The 19615-nt window shown below is 34.3% G+C and overlaps 1 protein-coding gene across 6 annotated transcripts in view; it reads left to right on the plus strand.

The window, feature by feature from the left end:
- Positions 1-19615, plus strand: part of PIK3C2G (phosphatidylinositol-4-phosphate 3-kinase catalytic subunit type 2 gamma) — a 372544-nt gene that overhangs the window by 155873 nt on the left and 197056 nt on the right. For 5 of the 6 annotated variants that reach the window (XM_069491534.1, XM_069491533.1, XM_069491536.1 and 2 more), the window contains 2 exons: positions 1844-2032; positions 17932-18025. The exons of the other annotated variant lie outside the window; for it this stretch is intronic. In XM_069491534.1, coding sequence (XP_069347635.1) covers positions 1844-2032; positions 17932-18025 — 283 coding nt within the window. The remainder of the gene's footprint in view (positions 1-1843; positions 2033-17931; positions 18026-19615) is intronic. 6 annotated transcript variants of the gene reach the window in all.

Genomic DNA, 19615 nt, shown 5'->3' on the forward strand with positions numbered 1-19615 from the left:
ACATTTCAAAAACAAAGATATAAGGAAATAGCCTATGAAAAAATTGCCTAGACATCAGATAAATGTAAATTAGAATCACAATGATGTACCGCTATCTATCCATTAGAATGGATAATATTATAAAGGTAGACAAAATCAAGAGTTGGCAACGTGCTGCAGATGGAACTATCATACTCTGCAGGTAAAAATGTAAAATTTTACAACTACTTCAGGAAATACTTTCACAGTTTCTTCTAAAGATAAACACCTGACATATAATCCGCTCATTCCCTCTCCAAGGTATTTCCTAGGAGAAATGAGAAATACATCCACACAAAAACTTGCATATGAATGTTCATAGCACCTTTATTCATGATACTCCTCAAAAGGAAACAACCCAAATGTCCATCAAATAGGAGAGTGGATAGCAAATTGGGATATATTCATAGAAAGTAATAATATTCATTAATTAAAAGGAATGAACTACTGATGCACTCAATATGGATAATTTCTAAACATTATATTGAGTAAAAGAAGCTATAAAGAGTATTTACTCTATGATTCCATTTATATGAGGTTCTAAAAAAGGTAATATTAATCTAGAGCAAAAAAATCATACCAGTGCTTGCCACTGATGACAGAAGAACACTCTTTAATGTCTTGAGAGGAGTATGGTTGTTATCTGGTATGTGCATTTGTCAAAATTCATTGAACTTAATCTGTGCATTTCCTTTTATGTAAATTATGTTTCAATAACAGAAGTCAAAAGAAGAGAAAAAGCATTGTTCAGTATTGGAGAAAAAAGGAATTTAATCAGAACAAAATTTGCTTTAGTAATTTTATTATGGATATTCTTTTCTTCTGAGAGTCTTGTTGGGAAAGGTGGTAAGAAAACATAGGAGAAGAACCTAAACATACCTTAAAAATTATCTATAATCCAATCTTTTCATTTTGCAGATGAAGATGATTTCAAAAGTAATTGCAGAGACATTGACCTTTAAAATATTTTAATATTTCTCATTAACCTTCTTGGAAGTTCAAGCTGATTTAAGCTGAGCAACAGTGTCAGAGCTTGGAAGAGATAGTGTTCAAAAGCCATTGTCATGTGAAATAAGTTGTCCTCCAGTTGAACTGTGGCTCTGAATACTTCTGCTGGAGTGTGAGCAAAACATGATAAATTGTCAGGAAGTCAAGGCCCTAGTCCTAGATTTAGATCTTCTGTTTTAGACCACTCTCCCAAGGGAAACACTGGAGCATCTAAGAAATTAGCATCACTGACATTTTCACCCCAAACTGCTGTGAACTCTGCAAATTTAAAGACATAATCCAGGGATGAATTGAAATCTTTGTTTTTGAAGTTAACAGGAAAGAGTTCTGAACTCTTATGAAACCTGCTTTGACATGAAAAAATCCCAGCATTAAAATATATCATTTCTTCACAGGCCCAATTTGGATCTAAGTTAATTTGTAAAGAAAGTAAGAGAGTCAACGGTTGATTATCTCTGTTCTAAACAGAACATGTTTCAGTGTTCAGATCAACTTGGTCTGCCCTAAAGGACACAGAGATTTTGCCAACCAAAATGACATATTGAAACAAGCGGCAAGAATAAAAGTGAGGAAAAATAAATGTGAATTATCTGAACTGAATGTTTATTATTTTTTTCTACCAAAGAATAAAGTTTGTAAGAAATAACCTGATGAAATAACCTATCAAACTGTCCCAAGAAGATAAAGGGCTTGTTTTCCAAAATAAACTAAAATAAAATCCAAAGAACTACAGTAAGGTTTTGTCCTGTGCATTTACAGCAATATTTATTAGTGCAGCAAACTCCAGTAAATTACACTTTCCAATCTGGTTTTTCAGACTCTCTGAGGAAAAAAGAAGATACTTATGGTTTTATCGCTCCTACTGCAATAGTGAAAACTGCTCCCTTCCTTTGGTCCTGGGTAGTGCCCCGGGATGGGATGAAAGGACTGTTTCAGAAATGCATATGGTTTTGAGAAAATGGACATTTTCTGACCCTTTGGAGGCACTTGGGCTTTTAACTTCCAGGTAAGAATTGCATAACAAGCATGATATTGCTGATTGAGAAGAACTTGTTTGAAGAGAAAAAATATAGGACTATATAATGAATTCAATAGCTATTCTGTTTGTTCTCAATTTCAATAGCTGTGGATATTAATTTTAGATAAATGTAAGCTATGAATATAAATTTTAAACAAATCTAAGCTATAATCGTGTCTCTTGTACTAAACGTGTAGTATAATTCATGGCCATCGTTTCTTAAATGAGGAGCCTAGTTCTTACAGAAATAACAGAATAGATAAATAAATAGGGAAAAATAAAAATTCCCACTTCTCTCGAAATAAGAAAGCTCTTAAAAATTGGGACCATTTCTTTTACTACTAAAATATGCAAAGTTTAGTAAAATGCCCTGTTTCTAGTAGGTGTACGATTAATATGCTAATGATGATAAGAATAAAAGAAAAAATATATCCCTTATGTGTTCCCCAGATCCTCCCTCAGAATAAAATGCATGGGGCAGCGGGAGAGGGGCTAATGATGTCTTCTTGTTAAGGACAAGCATGTAGGAGTAACTCATGGCTGGCTGTGGTTCAGAAGCAGCAGCTCTTCCTTGGCTTCCCTTTTATATTCAAAGGTATTGTAAGTCTGTCTTGATAGCAGCAGCTCACAGACACCGTGAATAAAGTCTGTAATCTCTAGAGCCAGGCAAAAATTGTGAAATTCAGCTCTATTCTGAATGTGCTCTCAAGGACCTGAGGGAAGGAGAAAGTTGGGAAACGAAGTGACACAAAGGACTTTCAAACTGACTTAAGTTTATTTATAAATTTGTGTCTTTTATTAAACTTCTGGGGTTGATAAGGGGGAAAGAGGATTTTTTTTGTTCCCCCTCTTATTATTTGTAAGACTTACTAGCTTCTTCACAATCACTCAAGCTCAAAATTTGTGCCCCTCACATTGAAGATTTTATTAGTTTTGTGGCTTCTTCTGTTAACTAATGTGTGCTCAGATGCCTACTCAGATGCCTACTTCTTCCATTATATATATAAAGCTGTATATATATATATTTTTTTTCTACTATTTGACTTTGAAGCTTTTCCCTCTTTTCAGTCCTCTGTGGAGCCTTACCTGACCTTGCCTTGTGTAACTGATCACTTCTGCCTAGTACAGTGCTCTATTGCTTTATGAATCGCATTTTACTGCAACATGTTTACATGCGACATGTAAACATGTGTGTATTTTCATCCACATTAGAATGAGAGCTACTCAAGACAAAACAGATAATTTCAGTTGTTTTTTTTCCCAAGGACTTAAATAATACCAATATTGGATAAGTCACTTTCTAAAATATATTATGATTATTTGTACATTATTTTAACATTTAAATTATCAGTTATTTGATAACATTATCTATTTTCTTTATGGCCTATATCACCTGTAGAGTTGAATTAATTAATGAAATAATGATATGGTAAGATAATCAATTAACAATTGATTTGTTTCATTGGGATCATCCACAATTCATCCTGCTAGTGTTCAAAGATCCTTTTGGAAAAGACAAGTTTTCATTTCCACCCTAATCCTAACCTTTTTTTCTGGATAAGATATATAAGAATAGCCAAAATCTGCAAAATTACTATACTAAATTCTAGTTGTTTTTTGCTGAAGAAAAAATTAGACTGTTAGCACAATTACTTTGTCGTTCCTGAATTGCTTAGCTAATAGTTAGTTCAAAATGTGACAATAACAACTGACAGAGTAAGATAAAATATTGGCAAATCATTGATCTGATAAGGGAACTATATCCAAAATATATAAAGACTCTTAATACTCAAAAACAAAAGAAAAATTACCCAATTTTAAAATGAGCAAAGGACATAAATAGATATTTCTCCAAAGAAAATATACAAATGTGCAAACATGAAAAGATACTCAACATCATTGGCCATTAGGAATGCAAATCAAAACCACTTAAGATACTACTTCATACTCATTAGGACTGACCATAATCAAATCAAAACAGACAAAAAAAAATGAGAAGTGTTGGTTAGGATGTGGGGAAATTGGAAACCTCATATATCATGAGCAGGAATGAAAACTGGTGCAGCCACTTTGGAAAAACAGTACTGCCATTTCTGAAATGTTAAACATAGAGTTACCAAAAGACCTAACAATTTCACTCTTAAGTGAATACTCATACTTAAGTATATACTCATACTTAATTTAAATTTAAAAAGTGGCCCATTCACAAATTTATGCACAAATGTTCGTAGCAGCATTATTCATAATAGACAAAAAGTAAAAACAACCCAAATGTCTATCAGCTAATGAATGGATAAACTGTGGTTTATCCATACAACATTATCCAATAATAAAAAGGAATGAATACTGACATGCTACAACATAGATGAACTTTGAAAACACTATGCTATGTGAAAGAAGCCATTTACAGAGACCACATATTGTATGATTCCATTTATATGAAATGTGCTGGATAGGCAAATCTGCACCGACAGAAAGTCAATAAGCGGGAGCCTGGGGCCAGGGCAGGTTGGGGGGATTGAGGAATGACTGCTAATGGGTATGAGGTTTTCTTTCACGGTTTTCTTTTTTTTTTTTCCCCACAAATCTGGGAATATGCTGAAAACCACTGAATTGTGCACTTTAAATAGGATAGATTATATGGTATTTCAATTACATCTCAATAAAGCTATTTAAAACTTTTGAGAAAATATTGTGAAAGTAAAATGTATGAATCTATATAATATCTTTAAAGCATAATTTTTTAAGGGACAATTTCCTAAAGTGCGTGGAATTTCTCACAAAAATTCTTAATAGAATGAAAATTATACTACTGCTTCATTTACTCACTTATAAAATGAGGGCATTAGCTAGATACATTTCAATATTCTTTGATCCCTAAGAACTAAGTAAGATTCTGCTTATAGGAAGCCTTCTTTACCTAATCAGATCTCGAAAATATATTTAGCTCACTTAATAGTTTAAGTATACAGATCAAATTTTTAGTTAGTGTCCTTTGGTACTATCACATGTTAATGTCCATAATAACTCTATGAGACAAATACTATCTTTATTCCAATTGTATGTGTGGAGAAACTGAGGATTACAGAAGAGGTTAAGTTGCCCCAGGTGATCTAGTAAGTTAAAGAACTGGGAGTCCCATCCAAGCATTCATGAGAATTTGTAATCTTAACCACTACATTTTACAGCATTTTACAGCCTTTCTACACAAACTCTCTAGGCTATTTACATATTAAATATATTGAGTATCCTAAAGCAGTTTTTTAAAAAATTATACATAGCAGTGCTTAACCATCTCATCGTGTTCAGATGTTTCTGTGCAATTTCTTTTTGTTTCAATAATCAGATTATTTATAGGTTATAGGGACTGGTTTCAAAGTACATGGCTGTTTATTAAGCTTCATTCAGGGAACTTAGTTGAATCTTGATTTATTTGTACACTGGAAAGTTCCTTATCATGCACCAAATAAGGTCACTGAAAAGGTTGGAGTATTTCCATTGTACTCATCCTGTGACTCCCACTCTCAGCTTAACTGAACTATTAAAAAACTTGAGGACAAGCTGTTTCCAGAAATGAACCTTTCAACTCCTCTAAATTCAAAAGCTGACTTTTCTGAGAACAAACAGTATGTGCTTATTGAGTTGTCATAGTGAGTTCTTCAGAGATCTATATTTTTCCTCCTTTGAATAATCTATTTTTTAAACGGCTTAACCTCTTGAGAACTGGTGCGCTCCATTTCCAGCTTGAAGAGTTTTTAATATCGCTATTTACTTAGTCCTGTCTGAAGATTCACCATCTCCTTTTAGTTTATTTTTAGCAAGAGACATGATGAAATTTAATTTACCTAGTGTGGGCCACAGGGTGTTAATATTTCCACTACTGAGTGCCAGCAGAGTGCCCTCTGGGTACTGATACTTCCATTAGAGAAGGTGGTGCTGTCAGAAAAACAGAGACCAAGGGCTAAGGTCTGTGGTTCTTGGCACGTGGTTGCTAGTTTCCTGAACCCTGATGCACAGGCACAACTATTCAACTGCTAATAACAAGCAGAAATTACCCAAGGAATTAAAAGTCAGTTCAAGGAAAGTATCCATTTAAAAATAGCAACTCTGAATTGGCATCAGAGGATTACATCAGAAGCTTAAATAAAAGTTTGACAAGGTACCAGAACTTGCCATCCCACATGATATAAAATTATTGTTTTGCAGGAAGAAAAGCAATATTTTAGCAGGCAGTGCCTTAGCTTCCAAAATCAGTTTCCTTGGAAAAATGTTTCACAAAAAAATGTTTGCACCAAATCACCGTATTCTTTATTATACATTTAGTTTATATTAAAGCCATTCTTGACTAGCATTGTAAACAGAAAAGCATTGTAAACAGAAAGCATTGTAAACAGAAAGAATGAAATAGAGCAAAGTGAAGCAGTTAAAACTTCCACGTTTGACTGAATAATTAAGTGATGAATGATGGTGTATCTTTTCCATTTATTTATTGAGCAAAAATATGTGTACAGAGAAATTGGTATGCACTGAATCAAAGAGATAGAATAAGCCACAGTGACTGTCTGTAAAGAACACAAAATTTATAGGGTGAAACTCAAGCTAGAGGTCGCCTACAATGTGTTCTATACTATAATCAAAGCATAATAAATATTAAGTACTGTATGAGCCCACAGGAGAGAGAAGCAAATTCTTTCAGCGAAAGTAGGGAAAACTTCACAAAGAAATTGAATTATGACTTGAAATATTCATAGAAATTTCTTGAGCAGGGAAGAGGGGAAATGGCAATCCCACAAGGAAGACTAGTTTGTGCGTGGTTATGGAGGTTCAGAGAATAGTGAGTAATTTAATATAATACTAGAAGTGAATTGTACTGGGAGACAAGGTTGAAAAGGGTGGTTTGATTTAAGTCGTTTTGGGTCTTGTGAGCCAAATAGTTACTATGGACTTGTTATGGCAGCCCGTGAAATTTTAATAATGGGAGTTATATATATATATACACAGGTACCGTGTGTAGAAATGTAGAGGAAGTGTAGAAACGGGCCAAAGATGGTGCCCTGTGGAACAGGAACAATTTAAGGGCAGTACATACCAAGAAAAACCTGGAAAGAAAATTTAGGAAAAAGTGGCTGAAATGTTGGAGGAGATTTAGAAAAGGGTGGTATATTAGAATTACTGAAAAAGATTTTCAAAAGCTTTAGAGAAGCATTAAATAGAATTAGGTCTAAAAACAGATCAATACATTTGAACATAGGGCAGTCACTGATGATATCAGTGAAAGCAATTTTTAAATTTTATTTGTTAAATTGACAAGTAGTAATTGCACATATTTATGGAGTACGATGTGATCTTTTGATCTATGCATACACTGAAGAAAGATAAAATCAAGCTAATTAGCATGTCTATCAACTCACTAATTTGATTTTTCTGTAGTAAGAATGTTAAAAATGTATTCATTTTTAATTTTATTTTATTTTTTTTATTTTTTTATTTTTTTTTTTTTTGTTGAGACAGAGTCTCACTTTGTTGCCCAGGCTAGAGTGAGTGCCGTGGCGTCAGCTTAGCTCACAGCAACCTCAGACTCCTCGGCTTAAGCGATCCTACTGCCTCAGCCTCCCGAGTAGCTGGGACTACAGGCATGCGCCACCATGCCCGGCTAATTTTTTCTATATAGATTTTTAGTTGACCATATAATGTCTTTCTATTTTTAGTAGAGACGGGGTCTCGCTCAGGCTGGTCTCGAACTCCTGACCTTGAGCGATCCACCCGCCTCGGCCTCCCAGAGTGCTAGGATTACAGGCGTGAGCCACCGCGCCCGGCCTCATTTTTAATTTTGAAATATACAGTACACTAGCATTAACTGTGGTTGCCATGCAGTGCAATAGGGCACTGAAACTTATTCCTCCAGCGTAACTGAAATTTTGTCCCCTGACCAATGTCTCTCCTTTTCCCATTCCTCCCCTCCCCCACCATCTGGTAACCACCATTCTACTCTCAGTTTCTATGAGATCGACTTTTTTATATTCCACATATAAGTGGGATCATACAATGTTTGTTTTTCTGTGCCTGGCTTACTTCAGTTAACATAATGTCCTTAGGTTCATCCATGTTGTCACAAATGACAGAATTTCCTTCTTTTACAAGATTGAATAGTATTCCATTGCATATATACAGCATTTTCTTTTCTTTTCTTGTTTTTGCATACCAATATTTTATTTTATTTTTTTATTTTTTTTTATTTCAGATTATTATGGGGGGTACAAAAGTTCAGCTTACATACGTTGCCCATGTACCGCCTGTCCCCCCAAGTCAGAGCTCCAGGCATGTCCATTCCCCAGACATTGCACATTGCACTCGTCATGTAGGTATATACCCATCCCCTCCTCGCACCCCCCCACCCTCCCCGAGTCAGCACCTTCAAGCGTGACCATTCCCCAGACGGTGCGCAATGCACTCATCATGTAGGCATACACCCATCCCCTCCCCCACCCCCTACCTCAGTCTGATATCCGATTGGTATCATTCCCAGATGTGAATTTAGGTGATGATCAGGGAAACCAATTTTCTGGTGAGTACACATGATGCTTGTTTTTCCATTCTTGGGAGACTTCACTTAATATAATGGGTTCCAACTCTCTCCAGGAGAACCAAAGAGATGTCGTATCACTGTTATTTCTTATAGCTGAGTAATACTCCATGGTATACATATACCATAATTTACTAATCCAATCATGAATTGATGGGCATTTGGGTTGTTTCCACATCTATACAGCATTTTCTTTATCCATTTATCCCTTGATGGACACAGGTTGCTTCTATATCTTGGCTATTGTAAATAATGTGTAAATAATGGGAATGTGGATATATTTTTGACATAATAATTTCAGTTCCTTTGGATATATACCCAGAGTAGAACTGCTGAATCATATTTTTTTTTATTTATTTTATTTTATTTTTAGAGACAGAGTCTTCTTTGCCCAGGTTGAAGTGCAGTAGTGCAATCATAGTTCACTGTAGCCTCGAACTCCTGAGCTCAAGGGATTCTCCTGCCTCAGCCTCACGAATTTTTCTTATTATTTATTTATTTTTTTTTGGGTAGAGATAGGGTCTTGCTATGTTGCTCAGGCTGTTCTTGAACTCCTAGCACCTCAGCCTCCTGAAGTGTTGGGATTACAGGCATGAACCACCATGTCTGGCTGGATCATATTTTAACAGGTAAGTTAGATGCTATATTTCAAGTTCCTGAAGAGGAAAAGGAGAGAAATAAATGTTCCTCTTGGAATAGAATTGGTGATAAAAGCAACACAATAGCTAAAGTTGGAGGAGATCAGAAAAAGATTTTTGAGGTTTGGAGTTTGTATGCCTGCTTAAATAAAAAAGCCTCAAGTATGTTTACAAACTGAAAGAAAGAATGCATGAAAGGAAGATCAGAAAACAGAGGGCTATGCAAAGTGGCAAAGAGAGATGGTCCCAACAGCCCATAGCCTATAAAAAAGTACAATTGAAAATGTTATCCAAAGAAAAGAAGAGTGTAATGAAAAATATGAATGCAATTATAAATAAATATGGATATGGAAGAGAAAAATGTGGAAAATTCATATTTCCTTTCAAGGAAGAGTGAAGACTAAGAACGAAGAAGGTGGAATTATATAAACCCAAAGATATATAACTTGCGTTTGTGCACTTTTGGAGAGTCTCTTGAGTTGCTTGCAAATTTCATGGTTGACAACATAAGCTTTAAAATTAGACGTATTTTGTTCTGCCACTTATTACTTGAATGACCTTGGACAGGATTCTCTAACTATAAACCAGGGAGTAATGGCATTATGTACCTGGTAGAATTCTTGTCTGAAATAAATAAGATTAAGTACTTATGAGAGCATTCAATAAATGCTGCCAGTCATTCTTATCATCATCATCCTCTTCATTGTAATTGCATTTTTAAGAGAGTTTAGAGTTTTTGGATTCTTTCATCGCCAAATTTTAAATATCAATAAATTAACGGGAAATATTTCATTTCTTTTAAGCATAAGTAACTTAAATTCACTTGTCAAAATTTACAGAATAAAAGAGTTAGCATCTTAATAATAAATAATTTCTAACTGAATGACAGTTTACAAAGCACTTTCTGTTGTATAATTTGATATACAAAATGAGTTTTTTAATGTTATTACCAATAACTACTATTTCCCCCATTTTACTGATTGTATTTGACAGATGAAGAAATTGAAACCCAATTTATTTATTCATTTATTCAATACATAGTTATTGATAGCCTACTCATGTTAGGCATGTTAGGCACTTTGTTAAGCCCTGAAGCGAGCACTTAGCAAAAACAAACAAAAACAGTCTTCCTTCTTGGAATTGCTATTTACTGGGGATCGATCATAAGCCATTTCCAAATTATGAATGTGAAACAACAGGTGTTATAACTGCTCTGAATAAAAGTTACATGATTCTATGATAACGTTTAAGAAAGGAACAAAATAGTAATTTAAACTCACCAATACCATGACCATATAGTTAATTCCCAATATCTATATACAAGTCCATAAACTGTCAGAAAATACTTCTGTACAGTTTGTATGTCTCCTTAAGTCCAGGATTCATTATTATTCCTTTTGGATCACAAATGGACCAATGTCCCAGTCTGATTACACAAATTACACTGCTTACTGCTATGCATTTCTATTGATCCCATTTAGAATGGTAATAAATAATATGCCCAAGCTCATCTTGTGATTTTATTATATGATATATGGTAATATCTATTCAAAAAATCAAAAGCCCTTGCTAAAAGTACTATAGAAAGCCTACTGGCCTGCTAATCTGGGTATTTGGATTCCAGTTTCAGTGCCATAGACAAATAATCCTGGGAAACTGTTTAACTCTCCGAGTTTGAGTTTCTTCATCTGTATCATAAGGACATTGAACTAGGTCTCCCAGTTTCCTTGGGTTCTAGTATTCTGTAACCATGTAAAAATCCTTGAAAGAACTTGAATTATTCAGAAGATAGAGTTTTACAATCATCTTAAAGAATCTTATTCCCCACTTTGCCTAGAAAAAAATGTCTTTGTCAAATCTGATCCTTTTAGTACTAGAAAAATGGCAAAAATGTTCATACTGACATTTTTCTTCTAAGCTGGTGCCGAGTGTGTCATCAGACTGAAAACTTGCTGGAGAAACAGTTGTGCATTTCTGATAGTTTTCCAGTCCTAACCTGATAGTTGGGGCTATTAACTGTGAGTAGCCTCGTGGCATATTCTGCAGGAACTCTTGCTGTGTATTCTGGAGTCTGACATTTCCATTACACTTAAATGTGATCTCAGATTCCTTTGCTTTTCGGTTTACTCAAAGTCGCTTTTTTATTAAAGGTCGACGTTTCTTACATCGCACTTGGCTTTTACCTCTCATTTCAAAAGTTCTTTGAGCAAGACATTGTCCCTCTATCATTTTTCAAACTAGAAAAAGAGGAACGAATGAGAAAAGCAATGAAATGGGGAGAAAATAAGAAAGGAGTAGAAATGATCAAAAAAAAAGTCAAATGGAAGAAATTGAAAGATACATTGTTCTGTTGAAATTTTATTTCCTGTCTCCACTGGCCCTGTTGAAGGTTGGCTAGATCCTCTGTGATATTCCTATAGCCCTCTGAGATGAGAGAAATTACAAGTGCTTGAGAAAAAAAGATGAGTAATGACAATTTCCAAGTCTGAATGTTGGTTAGATGACTTCAGAGCTAATTTGTGCCCAGGGAAGAGACAGCCGCAGTGCTGCTGTTTTAGAAACAGACCAGGGGTGCTGATTCTTTGACTAAAAGCCCCATAATGATGACACCTGCCAAAAGTATGATGTACCTCAGAGGTTCTAAAAGTGAGGTCTGAAGTCCCCAAAATATTTCAAGGACGTCACAAGGTCAGATTTATTTCTGTAACAATTCTAAGATGTCATTTGCCTTTGTCACACTCATTCGTTCTTAAGCGTGGAGTTTTGCAGAGGCTACATGTCTTACCATGTTGTAACAGATTTAATGTAGAACCAGATAAGAGAATCCAGCTGTCTTTTATTAAACCAGCCATTAATGAGATTTGCAAAAATGGAAAACAATATTGCTAATCTCACTAAATATAATTTTTGAAAACATAGCTATTTTTTATAGAAATATGTTATTTATGTTAGCATGTAATGGGTTTACTAATGTTATTTCAAATGAATGGGTACATATTCTTAAATGCCTTGGGTTTGTTTCTAATATTGCAATTATTAATAGATATAATTTCCACATAAACAAAATTTCTTTGGAGTCTTTAATAATTTTAAGAGCATAGAAGTGTCCTGATACCAATAATTGGAGAACTGCTATTGTACAACAAATCCTAACCATTGGTCAGTTATTACCTCCACCTCAAGCCAGAGAGTTGCCTAAATACTCTGTACTCTTCCTTTCCTGCACACGTAAGCATGACCATTTCAACTTCATCCTTTGCTTGACTCTATACTTTGTGTTAACCCTACATTGTTGGCAAGATATAGAGCTGATACTTCACTGAAGTTCCTTTGAAAAATGTTTATCTTGAGGTCACTTTAATTTTACCTAATTTTGTTTTACCTTCTGAGTTTTTAGCCACATATCTGTGAATCTTTTTATTATCTCTTATAATCTTCGTCTTCAAGGAGTGTTTCTCCTTTGTCTTTCAGTGTCCTCACTGGCAATGGATCCTGTTCAATTTTTAGGTAAATCCTTAACGATTGTTGTACAGAGTCATATTTATCTTAGCTGTGAGATCTTGCCTTTTATAGATCCCAGGGACTCAATTGTTAGCTCAACTCAGAGACCCACTAAATCCTGAATAGTAAGAGAGAGTAGTATTTTGGTTTTGCTCCCTCCTCTTCAGACACGCTTAGGAAAGTAAATTAAGTAGCATAAAGTTGCTTAGACAAACATTTAGAAAATGGTGAATAACCTTAAAGACTATGATTATTTCATATGAACTTTTAAGCCTAATTAAAAAATTTTTTTCATAATAGGTGAACATTTCTTTTACCTTACTTACATGATCTCCTCCCCAACAAGTAATGAAATTTCACTGACCTTTATCTTTTTTATATCTCAAGCCAGATCTCCACTTACTACATTGTAGTGATCTATTTTCTTATTGATTCTAAGGAAGTTTCTTATAAATGTAAAGAAGTGAGGAACCTAGTTGACATCAGCCTGATGAATCTTCAGTAATAGTACTTGTGTTTCTCTCGCAGACGCATAATGTAATGTGCATTCCTACAGGAATTAGTATTCCCAAGGTTAGCAGAATTGCTAAAGAGTGTCTCCTGGGTTATGATATACAGAAATTATATATGTATTTTTCAAGCACCTCAAATAAAGCATGATAACCTGGCTAGTGGAAAATTCAAAACAGGTTGCAGTTCTTCTGATACATATGACATTTCAGTGGGTAAATATCACACCAAAGTCAGAGAACAAATGAGTAGCCCTTACCTCATTGAGGAACGAGCGACTGAGCATGAAATGCCAACAACTATATCCCAAAAGAATGTTTAAATAACTTCCGATAATATCACAGGGAAGAAATGCCAGGTTTTGTGGAACATATTTGCCCATTGATCTGTACCTGAGTTCATGGGCCCTGAAAAGGTATTAAGTTAAGCATGAATTCTCTAGAGGCCCATTAGGTTAGAGGAATATTCTAAATCAACTAAAAAGTGGGATGCTTGTTTGTTCACACAGCAATGTTCACTCTTGAAAGGGCATATGATTTGGAGACTTTTTGCTAGTGCTGGCAATGAATCTGCAATTATTCATGTATACTTAATTGGTTGTATGAACCTTACTTTTAAAAAGTATTTATTAATTTTTTTAATAATTAATAAAAGTTTCATATAGAAAATTTGAAAAATTTTAAAATTAAGCTTAAAAAAGAAAATTAAAGTCATCTATGAAGCTTCCATTCAGATATTTGGTATTAATATTTTGATCCTTCTCATTGTTTTGTTAAACAAATTGAGAAATAGGCAGATATTTCTTTTAAAAATGGTTATACTGCATAAATGTTTTATAATATCTTCATATCACTAAATATTCTTATTACTTTTAATGACTACATATATTCCATCATACAGTCATAGCACTATTTATTTTTTAGACATTTGTGTGATTTCCAATCATAGCACTATTTATTTTTTAGACATTTGTGTGATTTCCAATTTTGTTTGCATATACATATCTTCATACACATCTCTGATTATATCCTTAGAACAATTTCCCAAATGATATATTACTAGATCAAGGAATAAGCACACTTTAAAGGTTTTTTTTTTTTTTTTTCGCTTTAATGCACGTTGCCATATATTGCCAGCAGTGTATGAAAGAGCCCATGTCCCAGGAACTTCAGTAATACTACTGGCATCCTTTTAATGTGGCTAAAATAGTCAAATACAAGTTATATTTGGATATGCTTTAATGTCAAGTTAGGCCTCAGTCTCATCTCAGGATGTCTTGTGGTTAGTTTTGTAGCAACTTCTCCTTCAATTTCTTCCTGAACTTCAAGCAACAGTAATGAATAAAAGGAAAAATCTTTTTCCATTAAAGTACAAAAACATTCTTCCCAGCATGTGCACATATTGATACAAATATATAATTTTCCTTTTGGACTATACCATATAGCTATTGTATGACTAGTTTTTTGTTTCCCTGATTCTGAAGAAAAAATACAGGCATAGCTCACTTTATTGAACTTTGCCTTATTGTGATTCTCAAATCTGGCATTTCTTACAGATTGAAAGTTTGTGGCAATCTTGCTTTGAGCAAGTCTCTTGGCATGATTTTTCTAACAGCATGTGCTCATTTCATATCTTTATGTCACATTTTGGTAATGCTCACAATATGTCAAACTTTTTCATTATTATTATATTTGTTATGGTGATCCATGATCAGTGATTTCTGATGTTACTATTATAATTGTTTTGGGGCACGCTGAACCACATAGATGGCAAACTTAATCAATAAGCATTGTGTGTGTTCTAACTGCCCCACCAACCAGGTGCTCCCCATCTCTCTCCCTCTCTTTGGGCCTCTCCATTCCCTGAGACACAACAATATTAAAAATAGGCCAATTAATAACCCTATAATGGCTTCTAAGTGTTCAAGTGAAAAGAAGAGTTGCACATCTCTTACTTTAAACCAAAAACTAAAAATGATTAAACTTATTAAGGAAGGCATGTCAAAAGCCGAGACAGGCCAAAAGCTAGACCTCTTGCACATGGCATTTTCAGAGGAAAAATAATACATCAATAGCTGTACTGGTTCATTCAATATTGTGGCAGGAGGAAAATCTGGAGTAGTTAGCCTTCAATATCTAGACTAGTACTGTGGGCTTAAGACAGGTCTGTTAGAAATAGAAAACCATTAAATGTTTTATGAGAAATGAACTTATAAATAATTTAGGGAGTTTTATAAGGTATTACCATAAAAAGTGTCAGTACTAGCATGAGGTAAATAATCATGGCCTAGACTAGAAAGTTGTAGAAGAAATTATAAGCAAGCATAAATACTAGAGCCATTAACATAGAAAAGGCAATAGACCTTGGCAACTGATTAGATGTAAAGATAAGAGACTACTAAGAGTTCCACAAACTTTTATTCAGCTGTGCTTGGACAAGAAACTCATAAGTTAATGAGCCTGCCCTCAACCATGTACATAATACAGAATCCCATAGAGAAGAGAGTGATTAACTCTACAGGGGACTAAAAAGTGGCTGGAATAGCTTCACAGGTAAATTGATGCATGAGCTTGAACTTCAGGGATGAATAGAATTTCACCAGATGGGAAAGGTGAAGAAAAGGAATGAAAGTGCAAAAGAGGGACAGAATGTCACCTTTAAAATTTTAGGTCTACATGATTGGTGAAAGATGATCACACAAACTACAAGAGGGAAGTGTGGCAGTAAAGATGTTTTAGGAGGGATGATAATGAATTTAATTTAGACAGTCTTCAAACAAATATATGAAGAGTGCCCACAGATCTGGAGGCACTGAGGGCATGTCCATGAACAAAATTTTCTGATTGTGTGGGTTTTACATTCTAGTAGAAACAAATACATAATTAGAGAGTGAGTGTTCACCAAAGAGTTTTGTTTTGTTGTTTGTGTTTGTTTTCTGTTTTTCTTTCTTTCTGTCATTCACATCAATAAGGTAAAATAGACACACAAGAAAGCATGGGTGACTAGTATCTGTCATCTAGTAACCAGTCATCACTTAGGCAACAAAATGTACCAAGTAACTATTCCCTCTAAGATTTCAAACCATCCTCAAACTGACCTTCATGTCTATAAGCTTCAGACACATGAGAGCAATAAATTAGAGTCAATCACATTTAGTTAGGAGAATCTAAAGTCATCATGTGCTAAAACAAGCTGGTCTCCTTCTAGCTCTGCATTTTTACTGCCCCCTTCTATTCTCCATCTGTGCATGATGTTATGCTGAGATCTTCTGACCTTAGCAATACTTCATGAGATGTGTCTGGACTGAAGTTCTCACTACTCTCATTGCTGGAATGTTCAAAGGGGGAAAAATACTGCAAATGTACTTACAGGTCAGAAATAAGAGTTTTGAGTGACTAAACTTGAAAGTGGAATTCTTTTTTCAATTAAAATACTTGGTTTAAATGACGAAAACAAATATGTAACCTGCTTAGCATTACATTTCAAGCTGCTATCGAGAACAGTTGAGTTGAGTAATAACATTTTTTACTTGACTCTGCAGTGGCATAGTATTCATTTCACCCTTCAGTAGCCTGATATGCTGAGAAAAGACTGGGCATTAAAGACCTTAGAGTTTTCTGACCTCCATACTACCAGGAGCCAATCTTCAGAGACCTTACCTGATTGGTTGAAACAAATTCAGTTAATTCCCTACAAAAGGAATTGGAGTTTTGTTTATTTGTTTATTCATTTCTTTGTTTGCAAAATGAGTTACTATAACCAGTTCCTTCAAGTATTAAACTATGTTAATTTTTTCTAAAAAACTTGTTTATTTAAAATTAATAGTTCTTACCAAAACCCTAGTTATATCTAATCATGTCAGAGAGTACATCAAGATCTTGTAAAAGCAGTATGGTGCCAAAGTTATCTCCAGGCACTTCCCAGGGACTTTGAGATAACTAAATCTAATTCTGTGATGGAGCAAGATGATGACTATCTAAGGAGACCATTTGAGAACAAATTGTCTTTGGAATAGGGCTTCAAATGCTACATACAGTCACAAATTTATTTTGATAACAAATATTTATTAAGGGTCTAATGAGTGCTAAATCTTACGACAGGCATGCACAGTACAAAAATGAGTAAGGCACAGTTACTCTCAAGAACTTCACAGTCTAGTAAGATTTAGCCTTATTAAATTATTTTTGGGTCTTTATTTAGGTTTCTGAACTTTAGTTTTCTGTTTTTTGTTAGGAGCTGTCCAACATTGGTTTAAAAATATTAGATCCTATTTTTAATGATATAAACTGTCAGATATCCAGCTGGTATTCATTTATTTAACAAATGCATGGCTAAACAAGAAGCAAAGATTTTCGAATTATTTTGGATAAGATTTTATATAACTCACAATCCACAGTTTACAAGTAAGAAAGCTGGCAGGGCTCTGACTCAAATCATGTTTCCAAAGTCTAGTTGAAAGGGCTTTCTTCTGAAGTCCATATGAAAGTATAGAATGCAGAAAAATTCTTTGGTGCTAATGATTATCTTAATTGATTGTGGGATTATTATTTTACCTTATATGCTGGGGGTAGAAGTCATCCTCTGCTCTCCCTGGCATGTCTCATGCATTATTCCTCACCATTAACAGCCTAATGAACATATTTACTATGTATTAGTTTTCCAGATCAAGAAATTCGTAAAGTGGCAGTTGAACAACTACACAGTCTCTTGAATGATGAACTACTGGAATACCTCCCACAGCTAGTTCAGGTAAGAACACAGAGTTGCCAAGGAAATCAGGATTTTAACTAACGATTCTCTAAAAAGTTCCCAATGAATCAACAATAGATTACATAAAACTGATATTGCCATTGGGTCAGCCAGAGAGCTAAATTATAGAACATATGTCAACATGGGTAATGAAGACATTCTCCAGCCAAAATTGATACTGTTACAAAAAGGCATATATATTCCAAAAAGGAAAATTTTTTAAAAAATGATTTCATCTATTAATCATAACATGGAAAAAATAGAAATGCTTGTGATGAAATCTTTTCATCCACATATGTAAAGCAATACAAATTAATCAAATAAATGTTATATAGAAAATAATCATGTGCTAGGCAGGTCTTCATGATTTATGAGTTTCTTGCCTTTCCCTTAGAGGATTATAATATTGAGTATAAATTTTAAAAAAGTAATTTCTTATACCCAAATTTTGTACACTGAATAGTACATTTTATGGAAATTAAATATCACAATGTTGGAGTAATTTTAGAAAATAACATAAACTTATCTAGAAATATGAGCAAAGATAGATTTAGTCTGAATATGATAAAAGATAATGACCCTATAAATAGCTGAATACACTGAGTGCTTCAGGTCTAAAATTGTGGTTTTTATGTTTTGTTTTGTTTTAATTCAGCTGTTTTCTTATCTGAAAGGTCAAATTGTAGTTACAAGCTATTTTAAATGTCAGGTGCATCACGTTCTGGACAGTACAGGAGACTCTAAGACTGTTGGGAGAAGCCTCTCTCTATTAATAAACTTTAGTGCAGTAGTATTTTGCACACAGATATGCATTTCTCTTAAGTCATCCTAAGTAGAGAGAGCTAGTTTAGTAATAGCCAAACAATAGGGTACAATCCAATCCGTCTAGCAATCCTTATACTTATACTTATCCTTATACTTATACTTCTTTATCTTTATACTTATCCTTATACTTATCCTTATCCTTATACTTCCATAGACTTGTCAGTGTAGTGAAAACAATGAGTAATCTGACTTGTAAGATCACTACTCATCTCATGACTCATGGGTATGGGCAACACACTATCTTGAACCCACCTCAAAAGAGTATTTGCAAAAGTTTATAGAGCTTAAATTCATTTGAAAAACCTCAATCTGAGTCAGTACACTTGGCACCAGGAATACCACTGAGTGCCATATTCCTGCAAATCCAAATTCATAAGATGAGGTGCACACAGACTGTAACAGAGCAAATGCACAGAAGGTAAAATTAAGTGAAGCTTAAAGTATGTTCTAATTAAAAATGAAGATTGGAAAATGTTTTGAGGTGAAAAGAAATGTATAATGTAACTAGAAAATAAATAAAAACTGGAAAGAATTTCAAAACATTCATTGTAGATTTTACCCTTAGCCTTCTGTGCTTCACCCCGACTTTAAACTTTCCAACACAAAGATTCCTAAACCTGTCGATTATTTTCTGGAATCATGTTGTTTTGTTATACATTCTCATGTTAGAATTATACAGGCTATATTAAAGCACTGAGAAAGGACTTTAAGGCCTTAACAAAAACAGAAGATAGAGTTCATGACTACGAGTCACATAAGGCACAA

Source organism: Eulemur rufifrons, chromosome 16, assembly GCF_041146395.1.
Source record: "Eulemur rufifrons isolate Redbay chromosome 16, OSU_ERuf_1, whole genome shotgun sequence".
Lineage (NCBI taxonomy): Eukaryota > Metazoa > Chordata > Mammalia > Primates > Lemuridae > Eulemur > Eulemur rufifrons.